A 27,922-nucleotide genomic window follows, 5' to 3' on the forward strand; every position below is an offset into this window, starting at 1 on the left:
CAATTTTTCTGTACATGGCCATAACGCTGGCATTTAAAACACTGGAGAATTCTACGATTGTAGACAAAAACTTCCTTTTCCTTCCACAGCACCATACACTGGGTGGTATAAATTTGCCTGTAAACACAACCATGACCCCAGAACTATCCTCAAGTTTCTTTAAATCCCTGTTATATCTCTTTTGACGAATTACTTCTATAATCTCAACAGATGACTTTATGCATTCTTTAAGTTGTTCCTTGCTTAGATACAAGGGCACTCCCTTGATGATTCCTCTTTTATTACATTCCTTCTTTTTTCCCCTCACTGATACACCTCCAATTGATTGTATTTTCATTACTTTTTCAGCTTCTTCATTGTCGTTGGCATGAACTATTAACAGATTCCTTTCTCTATTTGATTCAAATTCGAACTTGATGGGAAAAACATTCTCCTTTAAACATTTCGATATTGAAAAATCATCTGCTAGTTTCTCATTTTTATCTGTCACTTCAAATTCCACTCTTACTTGAAGCAATTCATTCAACGGAATCTCAATTTGACCAGAAACTTCTGTTTCTAATTCTTGCCTTTTTACTATACTTTGCAAATTCTCTACTGGGGACCTCACAAGTTTTCTTCCCAAGGATGGATTAAAACCCAGACTTGGGAATCTAGTCTTTTCATTCACTCTGCCTTTGGTTAATCCATCTGCCAACATTTGATTTACACTTGACATATCCTCATCAGAATTCTCTGATAATGGTGGAAATTCTTTATTGTTATCAAGCACCTGGAACCTATTTTTAACAGGTAAGTTATATCCACTCGTACTAAGCGCACGGAGTCGTCCATTAGAGTCACTAATTGGGATATAAAAAACTTGGTGCTGAGGCTGGAACTGTCTCTCCTGAGGAAAATAGGCAGCCTGAAACTGGCTGTATGGCATTGGAGCTGTAATATACTGCACAGTGCTTCTATACTGCCCACCAGCAATGATATTCGGTTGTATGATCATATAGGGTGGATTTGGATAAGCTCCAGGATTTAGTGGACTCCCCTGATGGGGGCTTTGGTTACTCATATTGTCACTTCCAACTTTAATACCACTATTCAACTTACTTTCCTTCAGTTTACAGTCTTCTTAACCATTAAAATCACCAAAAATCTCAAAAGAATTCAAAAGCACGTGTTCACAGGATCAATGCAACGTTGCCACTGTCACTCTTGACTTAAAAGGTGCGTAAACTAATTTTGAATTATGCCGTAAAAATCATTTCAAACACGGAGGAATTACTAGGATAATGTCAAACATTTTCTCGTTGTTCCTATCTTTTTAAGAGCAGTTTTTCCTCGTTATTAATTATCTCGATTTACTAATGATATTTAAAGTTTGTTTTACCAAAATTCTTTTGTTTAATCTTCTCTTCTGCTAAGTCAATCAATATGTTTTTAGACCGCTATTACTGCCTGTTGGCTGCTACTCTGTGCGGAGAAGTCATGCCTTTTTCCGCTTAGCCAATTAAAAACAGTGCCTTGTGGTTCAGCCGTCAAAGCGTTGTTACCCGATTCAATGTGCAATTTCTATCCCTTTGAAACAAAATATGCTTTGCAGAGAAAGTAACCAAAAGTCGGAAACATTGCCAATTTTTGCTCTCAAGTTGTTACTGTCCCTTCGAGAATGTTCAAAAACTGTCGACTAAGCTGTAGTTTTAATTCTCTAGTCGTCAGGCAAGACAGGGTAGACTTGCGTGAACTCTAGTTTTAAAAATTTTCATTAACAAGGGGCAATTCTCCCTCCTATCTCTTGTGAAATTGTTTACCTATTGTTGCAATTTGTCACCTCTGTCGGTATAGGGCTTGCAATACGTTTAAATTGGTGTGCCTATTATTGGGCTTCTAGCACGCACTTTAGAATGAGAAATTTCTTTGTTTATATTTAGTTGTTTAGAATTCTCTTAGCTTGTCAGTTTCCGCATTATGGGCTATCTTAATTGGTTAAAATTTATTTTACGTTTTGATTTTTTATGCGGGTTAAGTTTACGGGTAGAAACGTTCGATTTATCTGAAGCCGTGGGTTTTTGATTTTTCCTACGAGTTAAACCCTTTGTGAATAAGAGCATGTGTCACTCATTGTGCTGCATATTCTTCTAATTGTATTAGTTATATAATGGCATTTCCTTTTGTCATTTAGCTTTCCTATTTATTGGACTGCATTATAGTCTCGAGGGCTTTTTGTTGTAGCATTTACTTGGTTTTGACTTATAATGATTGGAAGGTAGGGCTTTATAAGGTTGTTTTTATGTCATCCTTAGATTTTAATATGCTTGGAAATGGAATGCTCGGTTAAACTTCCCGACTAGGGCTGCTTTATACTCCCTTTTTTTTCTTTGGTACCTGCTATCACTACATTAGCGCCTGTTTGTTATATTCTCGTGTTTCTTTAATTAGGTTAAAAATTATGTAATAAATTTTACCTTTTTTGTTGTACAGTGGCGGTAGTTGATATTTTGTTAGTTTTCTGAATTGGGCTGTTGCCTTTGCTTCTTGGGGATTTCATGCGGTGGCTGGGGTACGTTTTCTTTGTCATTTTGACGTTTGCCCTTGAAAACTATACGAGTAGGTTCTAAGGAGCATTGACCAGCCTTATTTTCTATTTGAGCAGTGGGGCATATGGTTTTGGAAGTAGCGCTGTGCAAAGTGGAAAGGCATTGTTTGGTAGATGCAGTTTGTAATTCTGGGTGTGGATACTGTACTTGATTGGGAATTGTAAAATATGTGGTCTGTAATTCTGATACTGGATGTTGTACTCTCTCCGGCAGTCCCTTGGTATGATTGTTCCCGAGAATACTTCCCAATTGCGAGTTGCATGGAAAATTGACTTCAACGGTGTATAGGGTTTCTCTTGCTTTTTCTTAGCTTGAACAAAACTCTCTCTGTTTTGTAACGCTTTGTTTATTTCTGTTTTGTTTTCTTCCGGTTGTCTTTCTAAGTTTTCCTGCCTGAGTTTAATTATTTCTTTCTGCCCCTCGAGGTGGTCAAATTCTTGCTATAAGTTTTGAAGTCTGATTTGTTCAGGGACCAGTGCCTCTTGTACTGACGCTGCTGCCGTTACAACTGCTTTGGTCCGATGATCTTCCATTTCTTTCATTCTCCAATTTAAGCCTTGGAGTCTAAGGAGTTTATCGAAGTAATTATATCCGCTGGTAAGCGCAGCGTCACTTAATGATTCCATTTTATTCTAGATTTTCCTGGCCTGTCGTTTGACTTCCTTGAATTAACCCTCGATTAGCTTATTTATCTGCATAGCTACAAGAATCTCATTTGTTTCCTCGCTTATATTTTCTTTAGATGTGTTTACCTTCCAAAGGGATTCAAGAGTGACTGTTATTATCTTATCAATCTTTGATCTTTCTTTCTTCATTTTCAAGCTTTTCAAACTGGCCCTGTTTGACATTAAAAGGTTTCAATTCTGCCAATCTCGACTTAGGGGGTTAATTTTCCGCGTCTGATGAATCAGTATTCGTAGGTTGCGACACCCATCTTTCTGGAAGCTTGGCTCTTTTCATTCGGCTATTGTGAGCTTTATAATTTGTCCCAGTGTCGGGGCTCGTCATCTTAAAAGTAAAGCCATTATAGTATTTGTTTATTATTCTGTACGGACCGGTATATTTGTTGGATAGTTTCTTGCCCTCGGCTTTTACTTCGTTTTTTAGGTACACGCAATCTCCTACTTTGAAATTTATATCTCCCTTAACCTTTGGCAAGTTTTTCTCTTCTTGACTCATTTTATATTTTTCTAGTTCTTGCCTAACTATCTTTCAAGTCTTTCTAATTCTATTTATAAACTCGTGTTTGTAATCTTCTCTGTTATTGTAATACTTTCTTGATTCAATAATCTCTTAATACGGTATTTTAAAGTTACGGCCGAATAATAAATAAAAAGGACTTTCCTTGGTTATTTCCACAGTATATATAATAGCAGTATGATCTTTCCCTATCTCACCCATTATAAAAACATAAACCGAGGTGTCAGTGCTCTAGAGAACGTATAAACATAAGCGAAATTACATCTTTCCATGGGTAGACAGGTCAGATCTCTCTTGAACGCGAAACTTGGCTTCAAAGTTGGCACACTAATTTTGAAGAAACTAATTTTAAATTAATTTATTCCAATACATACATGAAAATCGGTAATTAGTAGTGCAATGCTATTATTAGATGTTTTAAGGAATTACAAGTAGGTTTCGAGTTGATTTGAAAGGCATTTTGAGAAAGTTTCTGCCAAAATACGTGTTCCAGGGGAATTGGACCGCAGATGGCAGATCAAATGAGAGGAGCTGTTTGTACGCGCCGATATAGATATATGTATATCATATATATATATATATATATATATATATATATATATATATATATATATATATATATATATATATATATATATATATATATATATATATATATATAATATATATATATACTACGAAAACTCTTACAGAAAAAGAAAGTTTGTTTTTTAAAGAAAAGAAAAGGCAATATTAAACTTAAGATCAGGAGAAATAGAAGCCTACAATAACTGAAACTCAAAACAACCAGAAATTATTATCATAAAATAAAAAAGGAAAGGAGAATAATTGGTATGGCTGTAACACTGCATAAAAACGTATATAAATGTATGTATATTGGGTTGAAATAAAGCACAAGGTAAATATAAAATTGGTTAAAGAATGAAAAGAAAGACAAAGAATGAATTTACAACGATAATCAAGTCAAAAATAAGTTTTATTTGAAAAATGCAATGTAGCGATGACATTTGATTATGACAATTGGCGCTCCGCATTGATATTTCAGTTTTAAAAACTTTATAAATGTTCTTGAAACTCCCGAAGAATTTTACGAATAACACATCTTAATAGACGTTTAATATTTTCTTGGATAGAGCTATTGTGGCAACTTTTACCACAGCAACCAATAATTAGAATCCAAGTCCTAAAATTGATCTCAGTCAGGAACCCTTATCGCTATCTAAGTTCACAATGTGCAAATATTTTCAAACAGAGGTGTTAATTTCTTAAAGTTCAGGAAAGGTCTGCCTATTCCATTCGAAGACGTTGATTGAAAACGAAAATAGTCTTATCTCTGCTCTCCGCCAAAATAGGTAGTTAGCCTTATCAAGTTTCACCGGAACTAGAATCTGAGAAAATAAATATCACAACGTGAAAAAAAATGATAAATCATCCAGTGGCGGATCCAGAAGGGGGGGTGAGGGGTGCCCCCTCAGAGTAGTCTAAAATAGATTAATTTACCATATTAAAGCAAGTTTACATTGATTAAACTTCCTACTAGCATAAGTTTATTACATCAACCTAATTTGCGACCCCCCCTAAACTATCCTGGATCCACCCCTGAAACCATTACACTTATTTCATCCGGTATAAGAAGAAAAAAAATTCCGCATTTTTATAACTTTCATCAACCCCCCGTCCCCTTTCTTATAGAATCCTAAATAGGCTAATCAGTTGAGTCCACTAAATTTGAATAATAGATAAAGTTCTAATTTGTGTATAAATTAAGTCATGCCTGTGACATGGGATTGTTTGCAAACCCCTTTGCCGGCTAACCATGTTTTTTTCTGCTTTTGGAATTACAAATACTGTAATCTCTAACCATTTCTCATTGATTGACGCAAACCTACAAAACCGCTAAGTGGCAGGAGTTTTTTGTTCGCACCGAGAATGAAGAGCCAGAAATCATCTGCGGTAAACTTACTGCCTAATTCTATAAACTGTGGTTATTTCTGAACATGCACTGTTGATCACGTTAGTTTAATATGGTAAGAATTGGTCCCAGTCATTCCTATTATCTTTTGTATAAATACTCAAGACATTTGAAAATATTTTGTGGCGATTTTCTATTTTACCGTTGGCTTGTGTGTGATAGAGAAATGACAATAATTTCTTTACGTTAAGAAAGCTCATCAAATCCTTAGTTACTTTGGAAACAAAATTGCTTCAGTTTTCACTTAATACCGTATTTGGTATCCCAAAATTTAAAAATAATTTCGCCAACGCTTTGCTTGTGGCGTTCGCGCTTTGATTTTTTAATGCTTTTGCGAATGTAAATCCTGAAAAATGATCAATTGTTGAGAGCACACACGCGTGACCTCTGTTGGAAACAGGTAAGTCTCCGCTACTTCCATATAAATCAAATGGAATGATACCAAATTGAAATTTTGCTACTGGGATTCTTCCCATTGGGGGGGGGGGATAAGTTTGGGTACTTTCTCAGGTTGCATGATTTGCACCATTTATGAAGTTTTTAAGTTTAGTTAAGGCTGACGGAACGAAAAAATATTGTTTTAATTTGTGAAAGGTTTTCGCTATTTCTAAGTGTCCGCCTGTATCTCAATGAAAGAATTCGAAAGTGGGTATTACTGAATTTCGGGGCAACACGGGAATTATTAAAGTTTTATTTCTATTAGTTTCGTTTGTTACGATCCTGCAAAGGATCTCTTTGTCTAAATTGCAATAAAAATTATCTATTTCTCTTCTGAGCGATTTGCATTTATTCAATAATCCATAGTCATTCAGAAAATACTTTATGAGGGCTCGACACATTTCATCTCTATTTTGGTTCCTTTTTATATTTGCTAATGATAAGGGACAGTGGTTATTCTCGTTTTCCTCTATTCTAATCTTAGGTTTAGTCTTCTTGTATTTGTGTTTACTTTTAGGGTTAATTGCATTCATTTCTTCAACTTCATTATCTGAAGGAATATATTCGGGAACCTATTCAAGAAATCGCAGGGGGCATTTGGTTTGCCCTTAAAATATTCAAACTCATAATGTAGGTCTTGGATTTTTATTATCCATCTAGCTATGATATCTGTTGGTTCTTTGAATGACTGCAAGCATTGAAAGCTTTTGTGGTCTGAGCCAATTTTAAATTTCCGACCAACTAAATAATATCTAAATTTGTCCAAGTGATGGATAATGTATAGTAATTCTAGTTTTGTGGCAGAACAGTTGCTCTCACCTTGGGATAAGGTTCTACTTGAGTAGCATATAACTCTCTTGATCCTCTACTATTTGGGAAGGAATTGCCCCAATACCTTTGGCAGAGGCGTCTGTCGTGACTACAAATTGACTGTTTTTGAAATTGAGCAATGATAATATTGGTTCAGAGGTAAGTGCCTCCTTGAGACAATCTAAGGAAGTTTGGGCTTCCTGGGACCAGGTAATATTTTGGGGGTTCCCTTTGGTTAATTTCGGTAGGGGTTTCGCAATTTGGGCGTAATTACGTATGAATTTTCTGAAGTAACCAGTCAATCCAAGGATTCCTCAGAATTGTTTTATAGTTCGTGGGGGCTTAAGATTTTCAACACATCGTATCTTTTCGGGATGTGGGCATATTTGACCTTGGGCACTACAACACCCAAACATTTAATTTTTGGTTGAAATAAATTCACTTTTTCGGGCCTGCATTTCAAATTGCCTTCACTGAATTTCTCAAAAACTTTAGCTAATGTTACTAAATGATCTTCCGCGTTTTTTCCTACGCATATTACATCATCTACAAATGAATTATATTGTTTAAGCCTCGTAATAAGTGCAAAGTAGTCTTCATAAAGCGCTTGAACTTGTTTTAAGCCCAAACGGTACTCAGAAATATTTGTAAGAGCCACATTCAGTTGTAGAAAATGCAGTTTTATAAATGTCATTATCTGCTATCTTTACTTGGTGATATCCTTGCATAAGATCCAGGTAGGTAAAAATTTTAGTTTTATTCGAGACGGAATCAAGGCCTTCATCGATTCGTGGCAGGGGAAATTTATCACTAACTACCTGCCTATTTGGGGCTCTATAATCAAATACGAGTCTAAGATCATTGTTATTTTTTGAGACTAAGATCAGAGGGGCCGAATACGGACTTATACCTGGGCGTATAATATTATTCCTTTCTAATTCATGGATTTTGTTCCTTAACCAATTTTTGTGCTGGTGGGGAATACGGTAGGGCTGTTTTGCCATAGGCAACCCTTTAGTTTGGATAGAGTGTTCATAGAACGGTATTAATCCAATATCTTCTTCAGAAGTGGAAAATACAACTTTAAAATTCCACAATAATTCACAATTATTTTTTTTTTAATTCTGCGTCGTGGATGGGGTCTAGATTAAATTTTCGCAAAAAATTAGGATCTGGTTTTGGGGTACCTCTCACTTGGAATATTAATATTATTAACTAAGTTCCTTTTAGAATTCATCCATTTATCTACATCGCGCTCTAAAATAACTTGTATTTCAACAAGACATGCTCCCTTTTTTATCGTAATTGTATCATTTCCATGGGTATTTGTTAAACATATAATACTTTCCCCTTTTGCATAGGATATGATCTGTTCTTCACATAACAGGTCGTCAGGGATGTCTTCTGACGGAGACCAAACCCAATTTCCAATTTGTCATTTATTGGTTCAATCATTTGTCAAATCTGAAATCTCTGCATTGTTTTGGGGGGAATCTTTGTTTTGCGTGCAGTAAACCCATAATATTTTTCTTCCAACTTATTTACTATTAAGTTAAGATTGGTACTTTGTTGCGTCAAGTCTTCTGCTAGTAATGTTGGTCGCGAATGAACCGCGTTGAGGTTTATTACCTCCTTCCATAACTCGGATATTTTCTTAATTTCTTTTTGCCTATATTTCTACATTTCTCCTATTTTTGCCTTTATAGACTCAATCCATTTGTCACTTGAATTTGCTCTCCTACAAGACGGAAACTGGGGTGCAAAAGATTTTATTCTATTCACTGTTGCGTCCCCTTTCTCCACCCGTCGGGGGAAGGATCGGCTGGATATATGAGTCTGTCATTGGCTACATCTAATAGCACTATATTAGATTTTTTAAAAGTAGCACCGATTAATGCCTCGTACGGGTACATATTATGAAATTTGTCAGGAAAACTCTGCTATGTTTTGCAACACTCAGGTGAATGACGCCTTTTGTTTCCAATTTATGTCCCGTAACACTAGTTAAATTGGGGATAATGAATCACTTTATTCGCTTAATGCCTGCTGATAATTTGTTGAACACATTAGAGCTTATTATTTTCACCGTGGCTCCGGAATCCACCAGTGCTTCCAAATAGACATTTGCGACATCAAAATTATCGAAGATAGGTAACGAATTATTATCACACTTAGAGAAGGTACTATTAATATTTGGGACCTATAAAAATTTTTTGCTCCCAGGGTTCCAGTTATTTGTCTTGGGGGCCTGGCTCGTTTCCCTGTGGATTAATTTGGTATGTCGGTGTTTGCAATAGAGATTCAGTGGACTCTTCCCTAGCTAACTGATTGACTTTTGACTGTCTAGATTGCTAATTATTGGTAAGAGGTTTGGGATTTCTTGTCCCGATGGCTCTTGGCATTTGTTCATTTCGCACCGACGGAAAATTTCCCGAAGGGGAAAAATTTTCGCTTTTATTCCTTGTATTCCTACTAAATCTAGTAGGTTATACTGTCCTCGTACTATACTGATATGTGCTTTGCCGTAATTATTTTGTCTGTTTTGGGGAGGGCTTGGTGTATCTGAGGGATGGTAGGGGTTGTGGGGTAATCCTCTATAACTTCTTGTCCCATTGCCATTTATGTTTTTTCTCCCAAACAAACGGTTATTATAATTTGGGTTTTTGGGCTATAACTGTTTTCGAGAACGGCACTCCCTGGCAATATGGCCGGGGCGGTCACACGTATAGCATTTAATTCGTGGTGAATTGTTTACGTAATATGTCGTGTTGGTAGGTATGAAATGTACGGTTCTTTGTCTTATGGGGGTTGGTGGTCTATTTTGATTCGGTTTTGGGGAATTATTCCTTGAAAAAAATGTGGGGGAAACCTCCATTGATCGTCTTAGCGTTGATTCTCCTGCGTTATTTATTGCTAACTTTTATGTTGTACTACAATCACGTCAATTTCTACCGCTCTTTTCACCTCTTGAACCACCTGATCTAGCGTTTCAATGTTCTTAGCTATTAACTCGCGATACAGTTTCGGGTTTAGCCCTTGTTTGAAGGCATGTAGTATAATTTTATCATATAAACTACCCGATTCTTTTCTAAATTTTGTCTTTGTTGAGACTCTTACGTTACGTAAATATTCTCTCACATTTTGTGTTTGATCAAAACATTCAGTCCCATGTTTTAGTTTGTTTCTTGAACTATTTTCAAAGAATATGTCCTGGGACGCCTTTAGCAATTTTTCTATTGAATTCATGGGAGAGTACCGTCTGTGCCTACAGTATTCTCGATTTGTTTCAGGAAGGTCAATGCTTGCCCTTTTAATCTCAAAAGCAGCATGCCCACCAGTGTCTTTAGCTCCGTTTTGGTTTTTGGTTACTTCTACAAATTGGGCTAATTGAATATTAAACGCGTGTTAATCTGAACTTCTGTCGTATAGGGGGGCGGGGGGATTTGATAATTTTTACTGATTTAGCAATAAATTTTTGCGTTAACAATTGTTCGTCTTGATCAACCTGCATATTGGTAAATTTACAAAAACTTTAATTTATTATGTGACCAAGATAAGTTATAAAATAATAATATAAATTTGAAACTTATTTAATTTATTCTTATCTTATAAGAGGAGTGCGTACTTCTTATCTCATGTGAGATGTACTAATTTTCTGAGAAATACTAACACGAAAAGACGCAAATAAGAAAGTAATAGATTTATTTTTACTCACATGAGTAGTACAGAACTGTGTTCAGGAACTTCAAATATAAGGGTACTTCTTACGCTGATACGAGACCTATAGTTTATAGAGCACGGTTAAAATACATCAAAACTTCCAAAAAATCATAAACTGAGTATAATGTAAAGTAAGGGTATAATGTTATACTTAGCTCATCATAATTCACTTGTTACTGCATCAAGACTCATCCTAGTCTCATAATAGGCTGAGAATGGGCTGCACGAAAACTGATAATAGACTCCTGATAGACTGAAAACTGACTCTCAAAATACTGCTAACTGGCTGCCTGTTTGACGTTAATTCTCACCAACTATACCTTTGGAATTACCCTAAGGTTACATTAAGGCGTCATTTGAGAAGCGTCGCCTACATTCCTATTGGAATAAGATACACATAATTCGACAACTCTAAGCTCCACATAATTAATTACTCTGAGACTGGCATCTCAGATTTTTTTCTGTCAAACAAAGCATTACATCTTATATTCTTTCCTGACGACCTGTCCACTAGCTCCAAGATAACTTGTAATTTATTGCGGCAAACTTTGTTTTAGACCATTGAAAAACGGTACCAATTAATACACAGTTCTTTTGTAGCTATTTTTTGTCTAATAAATTCTACCTTTTCTTGTCAGCTCATTTTTGTTTCAAACTAGATTATCATTTATAGCAACCAAACATCTGTTTTTAATGATTAAGATTCCTAAAATAAATTGTATTGTTGACCGCCTGTCGCGCAATATTTAGTCAAACTGATATTTATCTTATACGCGCTTGACAGCTTGTCTTTTTGCTTCAAGATTGATTTATTGATTGCAACTAAACATTTGTTGTAGCCAGAAAGATTCTACAAAGTTTATTCAAACGAGATACATTGTTTTACTATCTTTAATTTGTATTGAATTGAACTTATCAAGGTGCACTCCATAACTGCAAGTCCACTCTTGTTTTCGCTAGAGTCGAAAAAAAATTGAGACTAATTAATTGTTCCACCTGCCCAACGAGCTGAAGAACAATAAGTTCATTGTGAATAAGGCAAGAAACACTTAGTGCGATAGCCCTGCTAGCGATATTTTACATACTCAGGAAAATAATTCAAAAATATTTTTTTGAAAATATATCTTCAAAAATTGTAGTGAAAACCAGATAAAGAACCAGTTCTCACTACTCTTTAATTTGTATGAGAGGTCATTATTTAATTGACTTTTGTGGGTTTCATGATTTTAGGTTAATAGTTTGAGCGGGTTCTATTTTACATGCGTATTTTTAAATTGAATGGAAAAGTAGTTTACAAAGTGATTTGTGGTTTTTGAATTTCGATCACGTTACAGAGGTCACATTATAAGGAGTGTCTAGAGAGGGTTGAGGATGGTTTTGCACTATGAAGGGGAGGAAATCGTCTAGACTCTAGATCATTAGCTGAATCTAAAGGCTCTTCTTGGAAAAATAAATGCTGTTTTTTTTATTATACTCTTGTTTTGGCTTAGTTGAAAACAAATCTAGAAGATGTTAACCGCAATGACTGTTTTCCCGAAAACTTGGGAGCATACAGCAAAGAAAGGGGTGGAAGATTTCATCAAAATGTCTATTGTTTTGAGAGACGTTTTCTAGAGAGTGGTATGTCAATATGTTTGCTGACTTCACAAAAAAATATACAGATTCAATTACATAATGGCAGAGCCAGAAATAGTCCCAGAAAATGCTTCAAGTGCTCTCTGGAAAAGGAAATCTTTGGTCTAGAAGTAATTTTTGGTGCTAAGGACTTATGACCTTAATGACTTCAGTAGTATTCTTCATAGCCCTCTACTTACGAAAATGTTGTATGAATGATCTAGTTCTGTTCTAATGTTTCTTGACGAAGTTGTAACTCATAATAACTGATATTCTAAAATGATCTGCAGTTTTTATAAAGATAAATGATATTCGAAAGTAACCTTTAGGGTGTATATAGTATTTCAGCCATTAAGCAGAGTAGGATATACACCTTTCCTTGGACACATCATGAAAGCATGCGTCTGTTCGTATTTGTTTTGTTGGTTGTTTTTTTTGGGGAGGGGGGGACTTAATATTTTGATTCAACATATTTTTGCCCTATTCTTGAAATCAGTAGTATAACAATAAATCGTATTTGTCGATCAAATAGAGAAAAAAAACACTAACATAAGTTTGGGTAAAAATCTAGGGTCTAGTTTTATTAGACAGTGCAGTTTACAAGCTTTTGTAGAGGTAAGAATGTTTAATGTCGAGCAGGTCATTGTCAATTAAAGATCTGTTGCATAATTCTTGGCTAAATAATATTTTATGTTTCCATGAAAAATATTTTATTGCAAGAAATAGACTTTGAAAACTATGATATTATTATTTTACATTTCAGGATTCCAAAGACCTTGGGGTATTTACGTGTGATGTCATCAAACACTGACTCGTGGTTGATAAAATAAAATGAAGCAAACGTTTAACTAACAAGAGTAGTGATGAAAATGCTGCTAAGCTTGCGTAAATCCGAGTTAAATTGAAATTATTGCTGCTAAAAAGATAAGTGTACATGTTGCCAAAATAGAAGATAATCTTAACCGTATGAGCGACTAACCGTATAAATTTTACTACATTATTTCTGTCTTAATTATTCAGAGTAAAGACACGGTAAAGGCTGAATCTATAGTATCATAGTCGGATTCTAATCCATGGCTGTGGAGTGAATTTTTTGTTCTTTTTTTAGTGCCAAAGAGAAGTTTTGTTTTTTTTTTAAAATTGCCTGTGAAATTTTAGGTGAATAAATGATGGCTACTTCTGAGGATGACCCTATGAAGCTTTATGAAGTCTTTCAAAGTTGTTTTGATAAAATAGCCAGGAAACAAAATGGGAGTGATAAAATGATTACTCAACCAGAACAGTTGAATAACGTTTATTCTAATTCTGTATATGAAGAAAGTCCAGGCTCAGCATTCCAAAATAATTCCCCCTATTGTGCTTTCCCCTCCTTCAGGTCACCTTTAACTCTAGGTTCTGAGAAGACCAAGAAAGAAATAAATAATTTTGACGTAATTGATGGGTTAAGACATTCTCAGTGGCAGAATGGGGTAAATCAAGATTCTCGGAAAGATCTCAACGAGATATGTTATAGTACCCAGTATTGCTTGTCTGAAAATATTTTGACTAGTTCTGATCCATGGAATGTGACTGCTACCAAAATACCACTATATGCTAATTCATTTGATGTCCCACCCGGCAGCAATCGTTACCCTCAATCTTTTGGACAGTCTGAAATCAACTTGAATTCTGTGCTAGACACTATGAGCTATGCTATTCCTGGAGTATCTGTATATCCTGATACCGTAGATAGCCTGCCATCTACATTTTACCCTGCACCAAATCAGAGTGTGCAGCCATCTGCTAGTTCCAGTTCAGTTCATGCTGTTTACTCAGGCTCTATTGTTTCTCAATTAGTTGAATATCCCAAAGATCCCTCATATGGTCCCATTCCATGTCCTAGTGTTCCGTGTTTCAATCCTTCTGTTTCATCTTCCACATCTGATATACAACAGGAGAATGGTCAGTTTGTATATGATCTAATTGAAGAAAGGCTAGATGATCCTGTGTATGTAATGGGAGATCATGCTGAAATAGAAGCTCAAAATAAAGGTGTGGGAATGGTCTATAGTACATGCTTAGGTCTGAGTCCTGGGGAAATAAAATTGAATCAGTCTCCTTTTAAATCTATAATGTCTTCCAGTGAACCTAGTAAAACAAAAAGTCATGACTTCATTGAACAGAAAGGAAGAAAACCTCGTAGCTCTGTTCCAACTTCTTCTCCTTCGTCCTCTCGAGCTTCTAAAAGATCCAAACGATGTGAAGATGACATTCTTGAAAGGAGCCCAGATGTAAAAGCTGTGAAAGGAAAAGAGAGAAGACAAGCTAACAATGCAAGAGAGAGAATTAGAGTGAGAGATATTAATGAAGCATTTAAGGAGCTTGGTAGAATGTGTATGACACACCTGAAATTGGAAAAAGCTCAAACTAAATTATGTGTGATACAGCAAACAATGGATGTTATAGCCCATCTAGAACAACGGGTCAGAGACAAAAATCTAAACTCTAAGCCCCAAGTTCGAAACCTGGGTCTAGAAGAACAGTAACAGAGGTTTGACTCTGCTGGGAATAGTGCTGTTTTTTTGTGGAAAATCTTGTGCCTTTTCTAAATAATATTGATCATTGTTTTATATTATCTCAGTATGGTATTAGTACATATCACATTGATATGGTATATTTTCTCACTGTTCTTACACTAACTCAATATTTCATCCTGATATTTCAGCTTTACGTAGAGTAAGCTGATAATTAAAAAAAAAGTGGTCGTTTTTTCTGTATTTGGAATTATTTTTGGATGAAATATTGCTTTTCTGACAATTTGTTTATTTAAAAGATTTAACTCCAAAATTTAGTACTGATTGTTCCGTTAAAAAAATGATAATTAAAAAGAACAAAGCTCTGTGTTTGAGAGGGGAGGTTACTTTAAAGGGGGACTGGAGAATTAATCACTTTTATTTTAAATTTGAGCTTACAAAAAAAAGAGTACATTTTTTAGCCACAATGTTTCCAAGAGGTAAGGCTTTTGGAAAAGTACTTGGGGGGGGTAAAGATGATCATGAGTTTCTATTTTGAGGAAAGTAAAGGGATCACTCTGTCCTGTTCTAAGCAAAGAAGAGAAAATTCATCGAATCATTTCGAAAAAATCAGGGAGTGGACTTACTCAAAATGCACATAGTCAAAATCAAAGTTTGAAACACAAATTTTGAAATTTTTGGGTACTCAACAGTGATTCAAAAGTTTTTCTGAAAAAAGCGCTAATGTATTGTTTATTGGGAAGAGGCTGACAGTTGTGGATCAAGGACCTGAAGTAAAGAATACAGCATTTAACTTTACAGTCCTTGCTTTCGGTGCTGATCTCCGTTTCATTGCCCTTCATCCAGGAAGTGTAATGTTAGGGCTGGGGTTCACTCATCCAGTGCTTTCACATAGCTTTCCTGTTTTCCTTTCTCAGATTCTTCCAAGTACCCATTTAGAGCTGGGTTAGAGAAAATTCATCGAATCATTTCGAAAAAATCAGGGAGTGGACTTACTCAAAATGCACATAGTCAAAATCAAAGTTTGAAACACAAATTTTGAAATTTTCGGGTACTCAACAGTGATTCAAAAGTTTTTCTGAAAAAAGCGCTAATGTATTGTTTATTGGGAAGAGGCTGACAGTTGTGGATCAAGGACCTGAAGTAAAGAATGCAGCATTTAACTTTACAGTCCTTGCTTTCGGTGCTGATCTCCGTTTCATTGCCCTTCATCCAGGAAGTGTAATGATAGGGCTGGGGTTCACTCATCCAGTGCTTTCACATAGCTTTCCTGTTTTCCTTTCTCAGATTCTTCCAAGTAGCCATTTAGAGCTGGGTTAGAGAAAATTCATCGAATCATTTCGAAAAAATCAGGGAGTGGACTTACTCAAAATGCACATAGTCAAAATCAAAGTTTGAAACACAAATTTTGAAATTTTCGGGTACTCAACAGTGATTCAAAAGTTTTTCTGAAAAAAGCGCTAATGTATTGTTTATTGGGAAGAGGCTGACAGTTGTGGATCAAGGACCTGAAGTAAAGAATGCAGCATTTAACTTTACAGTCCTTGCTTTCGGTGCTGATCTCCGTTTCATTGCCCTTCATCCAGGAAGTGTAATGATAGGGCTGGGGTTCACTCATCCAGTGCTTTCACATAGCTTTCCTGTTTTCCTTTCTCAGATTCTTCCAAGTACCCATTTAGAGCTGGGTTAGAGAAAATTCATCGAATCATTTCGAAAAAATCAGGGAGTGGACTTACTCAAAATGCACATAGTCAAAATCAAAGTTTGAAACACAAATTTTGAAATTTTCGGGTACTCAACAGTGATTCAAAAGTTTTTCTGAAAAAAGCGCTAATGTATTGTTTATTGGGAAGAGGCTGACAGTTGTGGATCAAGGACCTGAAGTAAAGAATGCAGCATTTAACTTTACAGTCCTTGCTTTCGGTGCTGATCTCCGTTTCATTGCCCTTCATCCAGGAAGTGTAATGATAGGGCTGGGGTTCACTCATCCAGTGCTTTCACATAGCTTTCCTGTTTTCCTTTCTCAGATTCTTCCAAGTACCCATTTAGAGCTGGGTTAGAGAAAATTCATCGAATCATTTCGAAAAAATCAGGGAGTGGACTTACTCAAAATGCACATAGTCAAAATCAAAGTTTGAAACACAAATTTTGAAATTTTTGGGTACTCAACAGTAATTCAAAAGTTTTTCTGAAAAAAGCGCTAATGTATTGTTTATTGGGAAGAGGCTGACAGTTGTGGATCAAGGACCTGAAGTAAAGAATACAGCATTTAACTTTACAGTCCTTGCTTTCGGTGCTGATCTCCGTTTCATTGCCCTTCATCCAGGAAGTGTAATGTTAGGGCTGGGGTTCACTCATCCAGTGCTTTCACATAGCTTTCCTGTTTTCCTTTCTCAGATTCTTCCAAGTACCCATTTAGAGCTGGGTTAGAGAAAATTCATCGAATCATTTCGAAAAAATCAGGGAGTGGACTTACTCAAAATGCACATAGTCAAAATCAAAGTTTGAAACACAAATTTTGAAATTTTCGGGTACTCAACAGTGATTCAAAAGTTTTTCTGAAAAAAGCGCTAATGTATTGTTTATTGGGAAGAGGCTGACAGTTGTGGATCAAGGACCTGAAGTAAAGAATGCAGCATTTAACTTTACAGTCCTTGCTTTCGGTGCTGATCTCCGTTTCATTGCCCTTCATCCAGGAAGTGTAATGATAGGGCTGGGGTTCACTCATCCAGTGCTTTCACATAGCTTTCCTGTTTTCCTTTCTCAGATTCTTCCAAGTAGCCATTTAGAGCTGGGTTAGCTCTCGGTGAGGTTACAGACTGACGCCACTGATCCCCGTTCCAAAGCAAGTTACCATAACTGGTACCCCTATCCTCATGGGCAAAGGATTTCAATTCTTGCGTGCTAACAACTTGGCTAGGACGGCTCTAAATCTTAATAAAAAAAATTTATTTGACAAATTCATGGGCTTAAACTTTCGAGAGGGATAAAATCAATTTTAGGAAACTCTTGACGTTTAGTCAAGATTGAGAATTAATTTCTTTATTGGGTGCTAAATTTGCTGTAACAAAACTACATCTACACATATTATATGTATAGAAAGAAGTTAAAGGTAAAGATCCTTAAAGTTGAGAGTGAAGCTAAATGGTCAGAGTAGACGGTAAATTAGTCGGTCCCCATGGTTGATGGATACCCTCTTAGGAATACTTCCTAGCTACACCTGCGGAATTTCCCACGGTGAAGTAAGGAAGCAATCTCCTTCCTTTCTTCCTGGATTTTTGGAAGAAAATGACAGACGAAAAATTGTTTAGTAACGCCCTTTTGTTTTTTCTCACAAGTATTAAAAGATCTTTTAAGATAATCTCAATGGAAATTTGATGGGACTCAGGCTTACTCTTATCTTAAAGATGTCTTCGTTTTACGTTTGAACTTCATTGTAATCTTTTAGTTTTTATTTATTCACTAATAATAATTTCCGATTGTTGTATCATTTCACTCAATTATTTGTATCAGTTTCAGTGTGTTAGATTTCGGTTGTTCCTTAATAGTAATTTCTGTTCGTTTTAGTTTAACTCTTTATTTGACATTATTTTAGGATTTTCGGTTGTAAACTCACTCGCTACTTCTCATTGATTTTTTTAGAGACTTGTAAATAATTACTGTTTGTTTTTTAGTTGATACAGTTGTACGGCTTCATGGTAGAAATTTTTAGCAGTTTTACGAGGTCTGTTTCAATAACACGAATCGGAAATCAGTGCATGATTTTGATAGTGCAGGTACTGTCCTGATCCTTCTCCCCTGTGGGTACCCACAGTGCTTTTCAATTGGTTTTTAGTGCTTTTAAATGGTTTCTCATTCTATACTGGTTTTTAAGGGATCTATTCCTTTTAAGTTTGAGTTACAACTTGACTATGCTCTTTTAGGTTTTAAGTTTTAGAGTTTGGTCCCTCCGCTCCAGGAGACTCAACCCTTGAGACCAATTGAAAAGTACTTATCTAAATTTATTTATATATATATATATATATATATATATATATATATATATATATATATATATATATATATATATATATATATATATATATATATATATATATATATATATATATATATATATATATATATATATATATATATATATATATATATATATATATATATTGTATGTTTTTTTTGCTGACTCTCATTTTCTTTCATGGGTAATCATCTGTTTAAGAAATTTTTGTGTGTATAACCAACTTGCTGAAAGTGCTTTTGTAACTGTCCTAGAGAATATGTGTGTTAGTAATGTAGTTTACATTTTCTGTTTGAAATAAATCAGACTGATTTGAAATTTAATAGTATTTCGCTTCGTCCTTGAAATATTTATACTACAAAATAAAAGCTGTTACCGACACTAGTCAGGTACAAATGTCGTCTTTGTATTAGGGAATATTAACCCCTAACTTAAACTTAAATTATTAAACAGTAACACTTGGTTTATTTAAAAATAAATATACATAATTGATTTGCTGAAGCAAGCTTGTACGGAAGAAAACTCTCATAATAAATCAATAAAACAAAAAAAAAACAGAGAAAAAAAAATTATAATTAGAACTCAACTTACCGGACCCGAAAACCACCGAACCTCCAAACAGCACCCACCAAAATTACAATACTTATAATCAAAATCATATTCAGCTGCAACTGAACCCTCCTCAAAAACTTAACTTAACTGGCCCAGAATAATCCATCCAAAATATACACATCAAAACAATGGTTCTTTAACAATTTACGAAATTCCTGCAAACCCCCAACATTCCTCGAATCCTCTGGCAAACTCTCCCAAACTAACGGAACAACATGTCCTTGACATATTTATTCTACAAAATAAAAGCTGTTACCGACACTAGTCAGGTACAAATGTCGTCTTTATATTAGGGAATATTAACCCCTAACTTAAACTTAAATTATTTAACAGTAACACTGGGTTTATTTAAAAATAAATATACATAATTGATTTGCTGAAGCAAGCTTGTACGGGAGAAAACCCTCATAATAAATCAATAAACCAAAAAAAAGAGAAAAAAAAATATAATTAGAACTCAATTTACCGGACCCGAAAACCACCAAACCTCCTAACAGCACCCACCAAAATTATAATACTTATAATCAAAATCATATTCAACTGCAACTACACCCTCCTCAAAAACTTAACTGGCCCAGAATAATCCATCCAAAATATACACATCAAAACAATGGTTCTTTAACAATTTGCGAAATTCCTGCAAACCCCCAACATTCCTCAAATCCTCTGGCAAACTCTCCCAAACTAACGGAACAACATAGCGAATTGAAGACCTAGACGTGACCATCAGTGTTTCCATTTCAAATCTTTTGAAATCCCTAAAAGGCTAGTGGAATATCCCTAGAAATCCCGATTTTCAATACCGAAATCCCTATAGGTTTCTTTCCGAGTCTTCAGTACAGCCTGGTTATGCTGACGTTTTAATAGCATTTGTAAAAGACGACTTATTTTACAATTCAAGACTTTTTACTTCTACCAAAATATATTCTTTTGAGGTTTAAAACAATACTTTTATTTATTTATTAGTTAAGTTCGGTTTTGTTTATAGATTCCGGTGCCAGATTTTAGATTTTGGACCATATAAATATATTTCATATATTTGTTTTCTTTGCCATTTTTCCGTGTCTATTAGTATTTTTGCAACACCCTAGTTTAATTTGAACGGGTTTGATGGACTGGCATGAATGATATCCAATCAGTTGGTTTTAAAACATTATTTTTGTTTTAACATGTTTTGACATGTTTTTATATCGAGTCATGATTAAGTTAAAAAAAATTGAAAAAAAGTTATCTGTCGACGGATCTATCAAAAGGTGACTGAAAATATGAAACTAAATGATAGAAAGTTGCATAAAATGAGCTTTGAGTAATATAGAAAAGGTACAATATAAAAAAAATACTTAGGTATTGTTCACATTCGTGTAGTATGGTGCAGTAAGACGGAATTGATTAAGTAACAGAAATAGATTCAATTCCTTTTCTGCTACGCATGACCAATCAGAATTAATTTGTTGCGTCAGCAGCTCAGTAAATATGGTAGTGAATATTTATTTTAAACAGTTATTTTTGGTAATTTGGATTATAAAGCCACATTGCTTGACCCATCGATGTGAAACATGCATCAATTGCATCAGAATACGGTTATATTGACAATAAAAAAACAAGAAAAATCAAATTTTAGTCAGAATCAGATTGAACACCTTCCTTTTTTCTGATGGGAGCTGAAACCTTGACTATTTTCATGCTGAGCAGTAGCTGCTCGTCTCCAAAAATACCTGGGGTACTTTATTGGGCCCGCTTCATACTTTTTTTGTCTTAAGAATCCCACGTAATGTTTTCGTTATAAGCTTGTTCGGACTATCGGTCTTTATGATTTTTACTGCGTTGAAAAACCTTTCGACGACAACTTTGGAGAATGGAAGAGAAAGCACAAATACTACTTCCAATTTTAGATTTTCGTATAGCTCGGTTCCGGAATAGTTTTTCTTAAAAAAAAAAAAAAAAAAAACACCAGTAGATAACCGCATCAATATTTTTCAATATTTTCAACACTGATAAGACTTTGCTCCGCCCACTCCTGTTCGATTTTTTTCCCATCCCATGATAATTTCCCCTAATTTTGAATGAAAGGTGGGAGAGAACCAGGCCGTAGTGACTGAGCTGATACAGGGTAAACCATTTCTGCATATTTGTAAATGTCAAAATCGAAACGAAATTGAGTTTGAATGTCCTGCACAGCTTCGATGTAAGAAGATTGTGTGGCTCTGAGGATCTTTTCAACTGCGTCTTGGGGCGCACCAAGATCTGATTTTAGCCCCAAGAGGGATTTCTGCCCATTTGGATCCAAATAATACTTTCGAGTGGAAGGTAAAAACTTGGGTCATTCTCATTAAGTTGGAATGCATTTGTTGGCTTCACATAGTCCTTCATTATAAAACTCAAAGACAACTTCCTTGAACAGAGAATTATGCTCTAGTTTTAGGCGATAAAACGGTGGATTGTCAACTTGAAAAGCTACATTGAATTCAGAAGAAATCCCAATGCAAAGGAAACAAATTCAGACATGTTCATGACTGGGTTCAGATTTGTGTATACAAGCTCATTGAGATCTATTGGATTATCAACTAGTAGAAGTTGGCAATAGGCACTAAGAGCATTCAGCCATCGTATCTGCCCAGACTGCAGAATCTTATGCATGTCAACTTGGCAGAACTTTTGAAATTCAAGGAGAGCGTTTTGCCTCTTGTGACTAAGAACCTCTAAGGAACAAAAGAGACTGACAATTTTGATAGATTTTTATATATAGTAGCTGTTCCATTTTGTCTTTTATCAAGTTCATTTTTTTAACCAAAGTAATGTAACCTAATTTCATGACAACTTTACAGATATATAGAACAGCAGGTAAGGGGATGTCAATGAGTATCAACTGGCTTTCAATCACCTTAAAATAACACTCTTGTAAATGAAAACATTCCTTATTGACAAGAAAGTCATGATACTATTGAAAGAACAAAATGTGTGAAATGTCAGTAAAAGGTGACAGATCACCTTGTATCCCAAATTTATTCAATTTTTGGTTTCATTAAAGGGTAGCAGCAGCTTTTGATCGCAGTTCAAATATCAAGAATCAGAATGAGGCAGGGACGCTGTGGAAACAGGAAAAGGCAGAGAAGTTTTAATGAAAATATCACACAAATTGCTATTATCTGGATAACTAACTAAGTTTTCGGTGAAGGTGAGAAAAGGGATTTCTGACAAAAACATCTCATTTATTACTATACATTATTCAGTCTAATGTGCTCTAGAGGTGCAGAGGACAGTCCAGTAGAAGCAGGATATAAACAAATATGTTCTTACTGTATATCCTTGTTTAATTTAGCAGTACCTCTGCACTTTTGACTGCAGGGGTCCATAATTTGCACCTACACCAGGTTTCCTTCAAATTATTAGCATTGTTGAAAGAATTAAGGACCCCTCTTCAATTGCCTTCTAAGCCAATTTTGTTGTTATCGTCGTCTTATAGAACGCTCCATTCATCAGAGGCAATCATTCCAACATAAGGAACCTCCGAATTGACTGTGCCAAAGATCCTCAACTCACTTTATGGCGCGTTCAGACTATCAACTTTCCGGAAAAAAAGGCTAAAAAATTATTTCCGTCCATTTTCTTTTTTTGGGTTGGAAGAGGATCTTCTAGGGCCGAAACCCTGGAAATTCATTAAAAATCCAGAAGACTTGTTAAAATCCCCAAATCCCTAAATGAAAAATTTTGCCCCTAAAAGACCTCCAAAATCCCCATTATAGGGGGGAAATCCCTAGAATGGAAACACTGGTGACCATAGCTTGTCTTCGCACCAACTGAGAAGATCGTGTCAAATGATCGTGAATAGTAGACGCAAGACTGAACATTCCTGAAAAACATGATGGTAACTCCGAAGCTAAATAATTAAACATAAACAAAGCATTATGGAATACGCATATTCCTGCAAACGGTAGAATTTTATACTCGCGGTAAAGATGCCTTGCCGATACAGATAGGTCAACTTTATTACTATAAAAAACTCTATTTGCCATATTCTGCGTTACACGGAGCGGATGGAGGTGAGCTACGAATGTCTTCGACCAAACCATACAACAGTAAATGGGATATGGTGAACAATAGAAAAATACAACATTCTCAGAATTTCACACGGAAAAGGATACCTAAGTTTACGAATAATATCAATATTACCTGATAATTTGCTGCTAACAGATGCAATATGGTCTTTAAAACTAAGGCTTTCATCAATAATTACACCTAGGTATCTAGTACTAGTAGATCTTACAATAGTATGGTGTCCTATTTCTATCCTATTAATGCATGGATAATGACCAGTAATTCTACCAAAAATCAAAAAATTCGACTTATTGTGATTCAGTTTCGATTTATTTACTCGCATCCACTTTTTAATCGAAGAAATACCTTATTTCAATATAGTCATCAACTCATTTTCAGTTCTAGCAGCTACAGTAAAATGGGCGTCATCAGCAAAACATGGTAGAATTCCTTTAGTGCCGTAAGTATCAAGGTCTAAAGAACAAGACACATTGCTTGAAGCGCTATAAAGGTCATTAGTATATATCAAAAACAGCAAAGGACCCAAAACGGAACCCTGGGGTACTCCAATCGAAATATGATCAATTTTAGATGTAACTCCATCCATGACGACACACTGAGTCCTTCCCCTAAGAAAACTAACTATCACAAAAAAGTATTTTCGTATCTTTTACCAATGTTCTATTCAGCACAGGTACCAATCTTTTGATTCTCTGCTTTCGGACGGTAATATTATGTGTGGTTAGGAGCAAATTATCTGACGCTTCCCGTGTTTTACACTCCCCCCCAGATTTCTAAAGGTACCCAATTGAAGCTGGGTTGACCAAAGTAACCAGGGACTCGAATGATGACTGACTCTGACCATGCCCAGGTTGGTAGGAATAGAAATAGATCGTATCCTAGCCTATGTGAATTTGATGTAGGAAAGGAAAATAGAAACAGTTATAGACATATGCAATTTTTTAGGTACAACAGTTTAGTTATAATCCGTATGGTATTTGGTCATAAAATGGCCCGTAAATAGCATGGTAATCAAATGATGGTGAGGCTGCTAGCCTTATTGATCGAAGACTGAGGCTGCCAGCCTTATTCGATTAACATGTTGTTAATCGAAGACTGGCAGGACTGGTACACGGTACTAGGCTATATAGTAGAGCTGTAATTCTAGAGTGCTGTAGCGCCGAAGTCTAGCAGTGTCTCGAGTTAGTCTAAAGATGAAATTTAGTAAGAGTAACCGTCTTCCGGAAAGTTATGACGTTGTAAGACTCCTGAATGTTATGTTTAAAAAGACTCCAGGAACTGTTGAATTTGAAACTGGAGGGTCTAAATTTTTACATTGTAGAAGATGGATGAAACAATTTAAGGCAAAGAATTTTCGAAGCAGTAGATGGGGTCTTAGGGAGCAAAGTTAGAAGTGCAGCCATGAATATTGGCGAAAATGCTTTAAACTTGTTTGAAAAGAGGAGGGGTTCGTACAGTATGTTTTTATTTGCGATCATATTGGGTAAGAGGGAAGTAGAAAAGGCAATACGTTATGAATTAGGGAGGTCTATGGTGGAGGCCATGAATAAAATTTCCGAAAATTTGGAAGATACAACCAGCTGGCATAATAGTAAAATATTGTATTGGTAGTCTTATAAATTGAGAGGGGGTAGTCAGTTTGGACTTGTTCCAGTTAAAGGTAGGAACTGGGCCTCAATTAGTGACGAGCAAAATGTTAAAGAGAGATGAGCTGAACGCTCTGAGAATGTGTTAAAGTGTGATAAAGCTATAGGAAATGATGAAAAAAAAAAAGTTTGTGGCAATTTGGAAGTGAAAAAAGATTTATTTTGTGAAGAAGAACTAGAAACAGTACTAAAAGAAATGAAAATATAAGACCTTGGGTACTAATAGTGCGGTAAATTACTTTTTAGATATGTTGATTGTGAAGTTTGAAACAAATTACTGAAGATTATGAATATGATTTTTGAAAAAAAGGGAAGTATCTAGCAATTTTAAGAAAATTTCAATTAAATATTTTTAAAGTAACTAATATAATCTAGCCTAACTTTTACCGTCATCAAACAGTTCTTGGTAACGAACTGTAAGAAAGGAGCGACCCGGCTCAATGGTAACCGAAACTCTAAAAAACGAAATTTTGATATCAATAGATACATCAAAAGAATCAAATTTTAATGCTGATATCAAATATGTAAGTTTCTTTAAGTTTAGTCCTACGTATCAAAAGTTACGTGCCTGAGAAAATTTGCTATATTGCTATATGGGAAGATTTTTCCATGAAGGAAGTTTTCATGGGGAAGGGACATTGCTATGAAAGGGCGCCGGATTGCTCATCATTATTAAAGAAAAAGATCAGAAATTATATCAAAAAAACAATTTTTTCAACTGAAACTAAGGAGCAACATCAAAACTTAAAACGAACAGAAAATATTACATATATGATTGGGTTCACCCCCTAGTCAATACCTCGCTCTTTAAGCCAAAGATTTTTTAGTACTTTCATAAGAGCTATTTATTCTAATTAACGGCCTTTGGGATTAAGCATTCATTTTTAAAGAATTGGAACAAAATTTGAACTTTAACTTAAAAAGCAATGTATTGACTAGGGGTGAACCCCCTAATATACGTATTAAAAATATATGAATATAGAAGTTCGTTACGTAAGTTAATTCGTAAATTACGTATATTTATTACTAATAAAAACGTTTGTATAAAAAATTAAACAAGTTTCCAGAAAGCCATTTACCCAAATAAAAGTAAAATTAATATTCAAATTTTGTTTTAATTATTCAAATACGGTGAGCCAAGATCAAAACCTGCATTAATTCAAAAACGTTCAAAAATTAAATAAAAAAACAAGTTTTTTCAACTGAAAGTAAGGAACGACGTTAAAACTTAAAACGAACAAAAATTATTCCGTATATGAAAGGGGCTATCCCCTCCTCAACGCCTCGCTCTTTACGCTAAAGTTTGACTTCCTCACAACTATTTTTTTTAAACAAGAAAAAACTTTAGCGTAAAGAGCGAGGCATTGAGGAGGGGACAGCCCCTTTCATATACGGAATAATTGCTGTTCGTTTTAAGTTTTAATGTCGTTCCTTACTTTCAGTTGAAAAAACTGGTTTTTTATTTAATAGCTTACATAGGACTAAAAAAGCTGACTCGCAAAGCTAATTGAATTCAAGCAGAGAAAAAGGAATTTTGTAAATTCACTGGTGAATGTCGACATTATCCAGATTTAGGACATTCACGGTAACATAGTATATATATATATATATATATATATATATATATATATATATATATATATATATATATATATATATATATATATATATATATATATATATATATATATATATATATATATATATATATATATATATATATATATGTTACCGGGAGCCCGGTGTTTTCGCCGCTGGGTCCCGATACACGGGGGTTTCTATATATGGATTCTCATTGTCGGTTGGCTTCTAACCGCAGACAATTTGAGTCTTTTCTTGATGTCCTGACGTCACCACAGGTTCGATATGGCCACCCTGGGAAAAACACGAATTCTTTCTTAAAGACTTATTTAGATCGTTCTGATGGCCAAAAATATCAAAATAAATATTTTGAGGCTGGGCCCCGGTATGGCTGCGTGACAAGCTTGTATATATTGATTCTTATTGTCACTTATCTTGTAACCGCAGATAATGTGAGCCTCTTCTTGATGTCATGGGGTCACCATAGGTTCGATACAACCACCCTAGGAAAAATACAAATTCTTTCTTTAAGTTGTGACCTTTTTAGACCGTTTTACTGGCATTATGCCAGTTAAGAAAAAAACTATGTAGCCGATTTCAAAACTGGGTCCCAACGCTCGCCATGTGGTAGGCTTGTATTCATTGATTTTCGTTGTAATTAAGTAACAACCACCAAATGAGTCAGCTTTGTTTGCCATTTTTTCCTCGGGAAAATGGAGGGCTCCCCAGTGAACACAGAACACTGAAGGGTCCCAATGACTTGTAATCAACAGTTGCGTAGTTTATGCTTCTTTGTAGGTTTGTACTGGGTTTTTTGCCGCATTGTGTTACCGTTGCAGATTTTGATGGCGTTGTTCTTTTAATGTAATATTTCTTTATTCTTCACTTTTATTTTTGAATCGTTCTAATTTTTGCTGTCGATTGTCTTCTAACAGCACAATTTTGGGTTTTTCACTCCATATTTTTACACGTTTTGATGCTCACTTTTCTTGCGATTGCTTGTAATTCTCACTATCGCCTATCTTTCAATCGTATATTTTCTTGTTTTCGCTGTGGCATATCTTTTAGCTGCATGTTTCTTTTTTTTAGATTTTTTTTTTAAGTAGTTTTAATTCTTGCTGCCAATTAATATTCGAGCCTTATGTATCTTTGTTCTT

General features: G+C 35.1%; 1 protein-coding gene across 4 annotated transcripts in view; it reads left to right on the forward strand.

Annotated features, from left to right (window-relative positions):
- Window positions 1–18,835, forward strand: part of LOC148953623 (uncharacterized) — a 125,937-nt gene extending 107,102 nt beyond the window's left edge. For 2 of the 4 annotated variants that reach the window (XM_089087279.1, XM_089087278.1), the window contains exon 2: window positions 13,106–18,835. In XM_089087279.1, the coding sequence (XP_088943405.1) occupies window positions 13,509–14,867 (1,359 nt within the window). In that variant the 5' untranslated portion in view covers window positions 13,106–13,508 and the 3' untranslated portion in view covers window positions 14,868–18,835. The remainder of the gene's footprint in view (window positions 1–13,105) is intronic. The other 2 variants (XM_089087280.1, XM_089087281.1) reach the window with 1 other exon arrangement.
- The last annotated feature ends 9,087 nt before the right edge of the window (window positions 18,836–27,922 follow it).

The sequence above is a fragment of the Artemia sp. Qi Xiang Cuo genome, chromosome 3, assembly GCF_049724085.1.
Source record: "Artemia sp. Qi Xiang Cuo chromosome 3, ASM4972408v1, whole genome shotgun sequence".
Classification (NCBI taxonomy): domain Eukaryota; kingdom Metazoa; phylum Arthropoda; class Branchiopoda; order Anostraca; family Artemiidae; genus Artemia; species Artemia sp. Qi Xiang Cuo.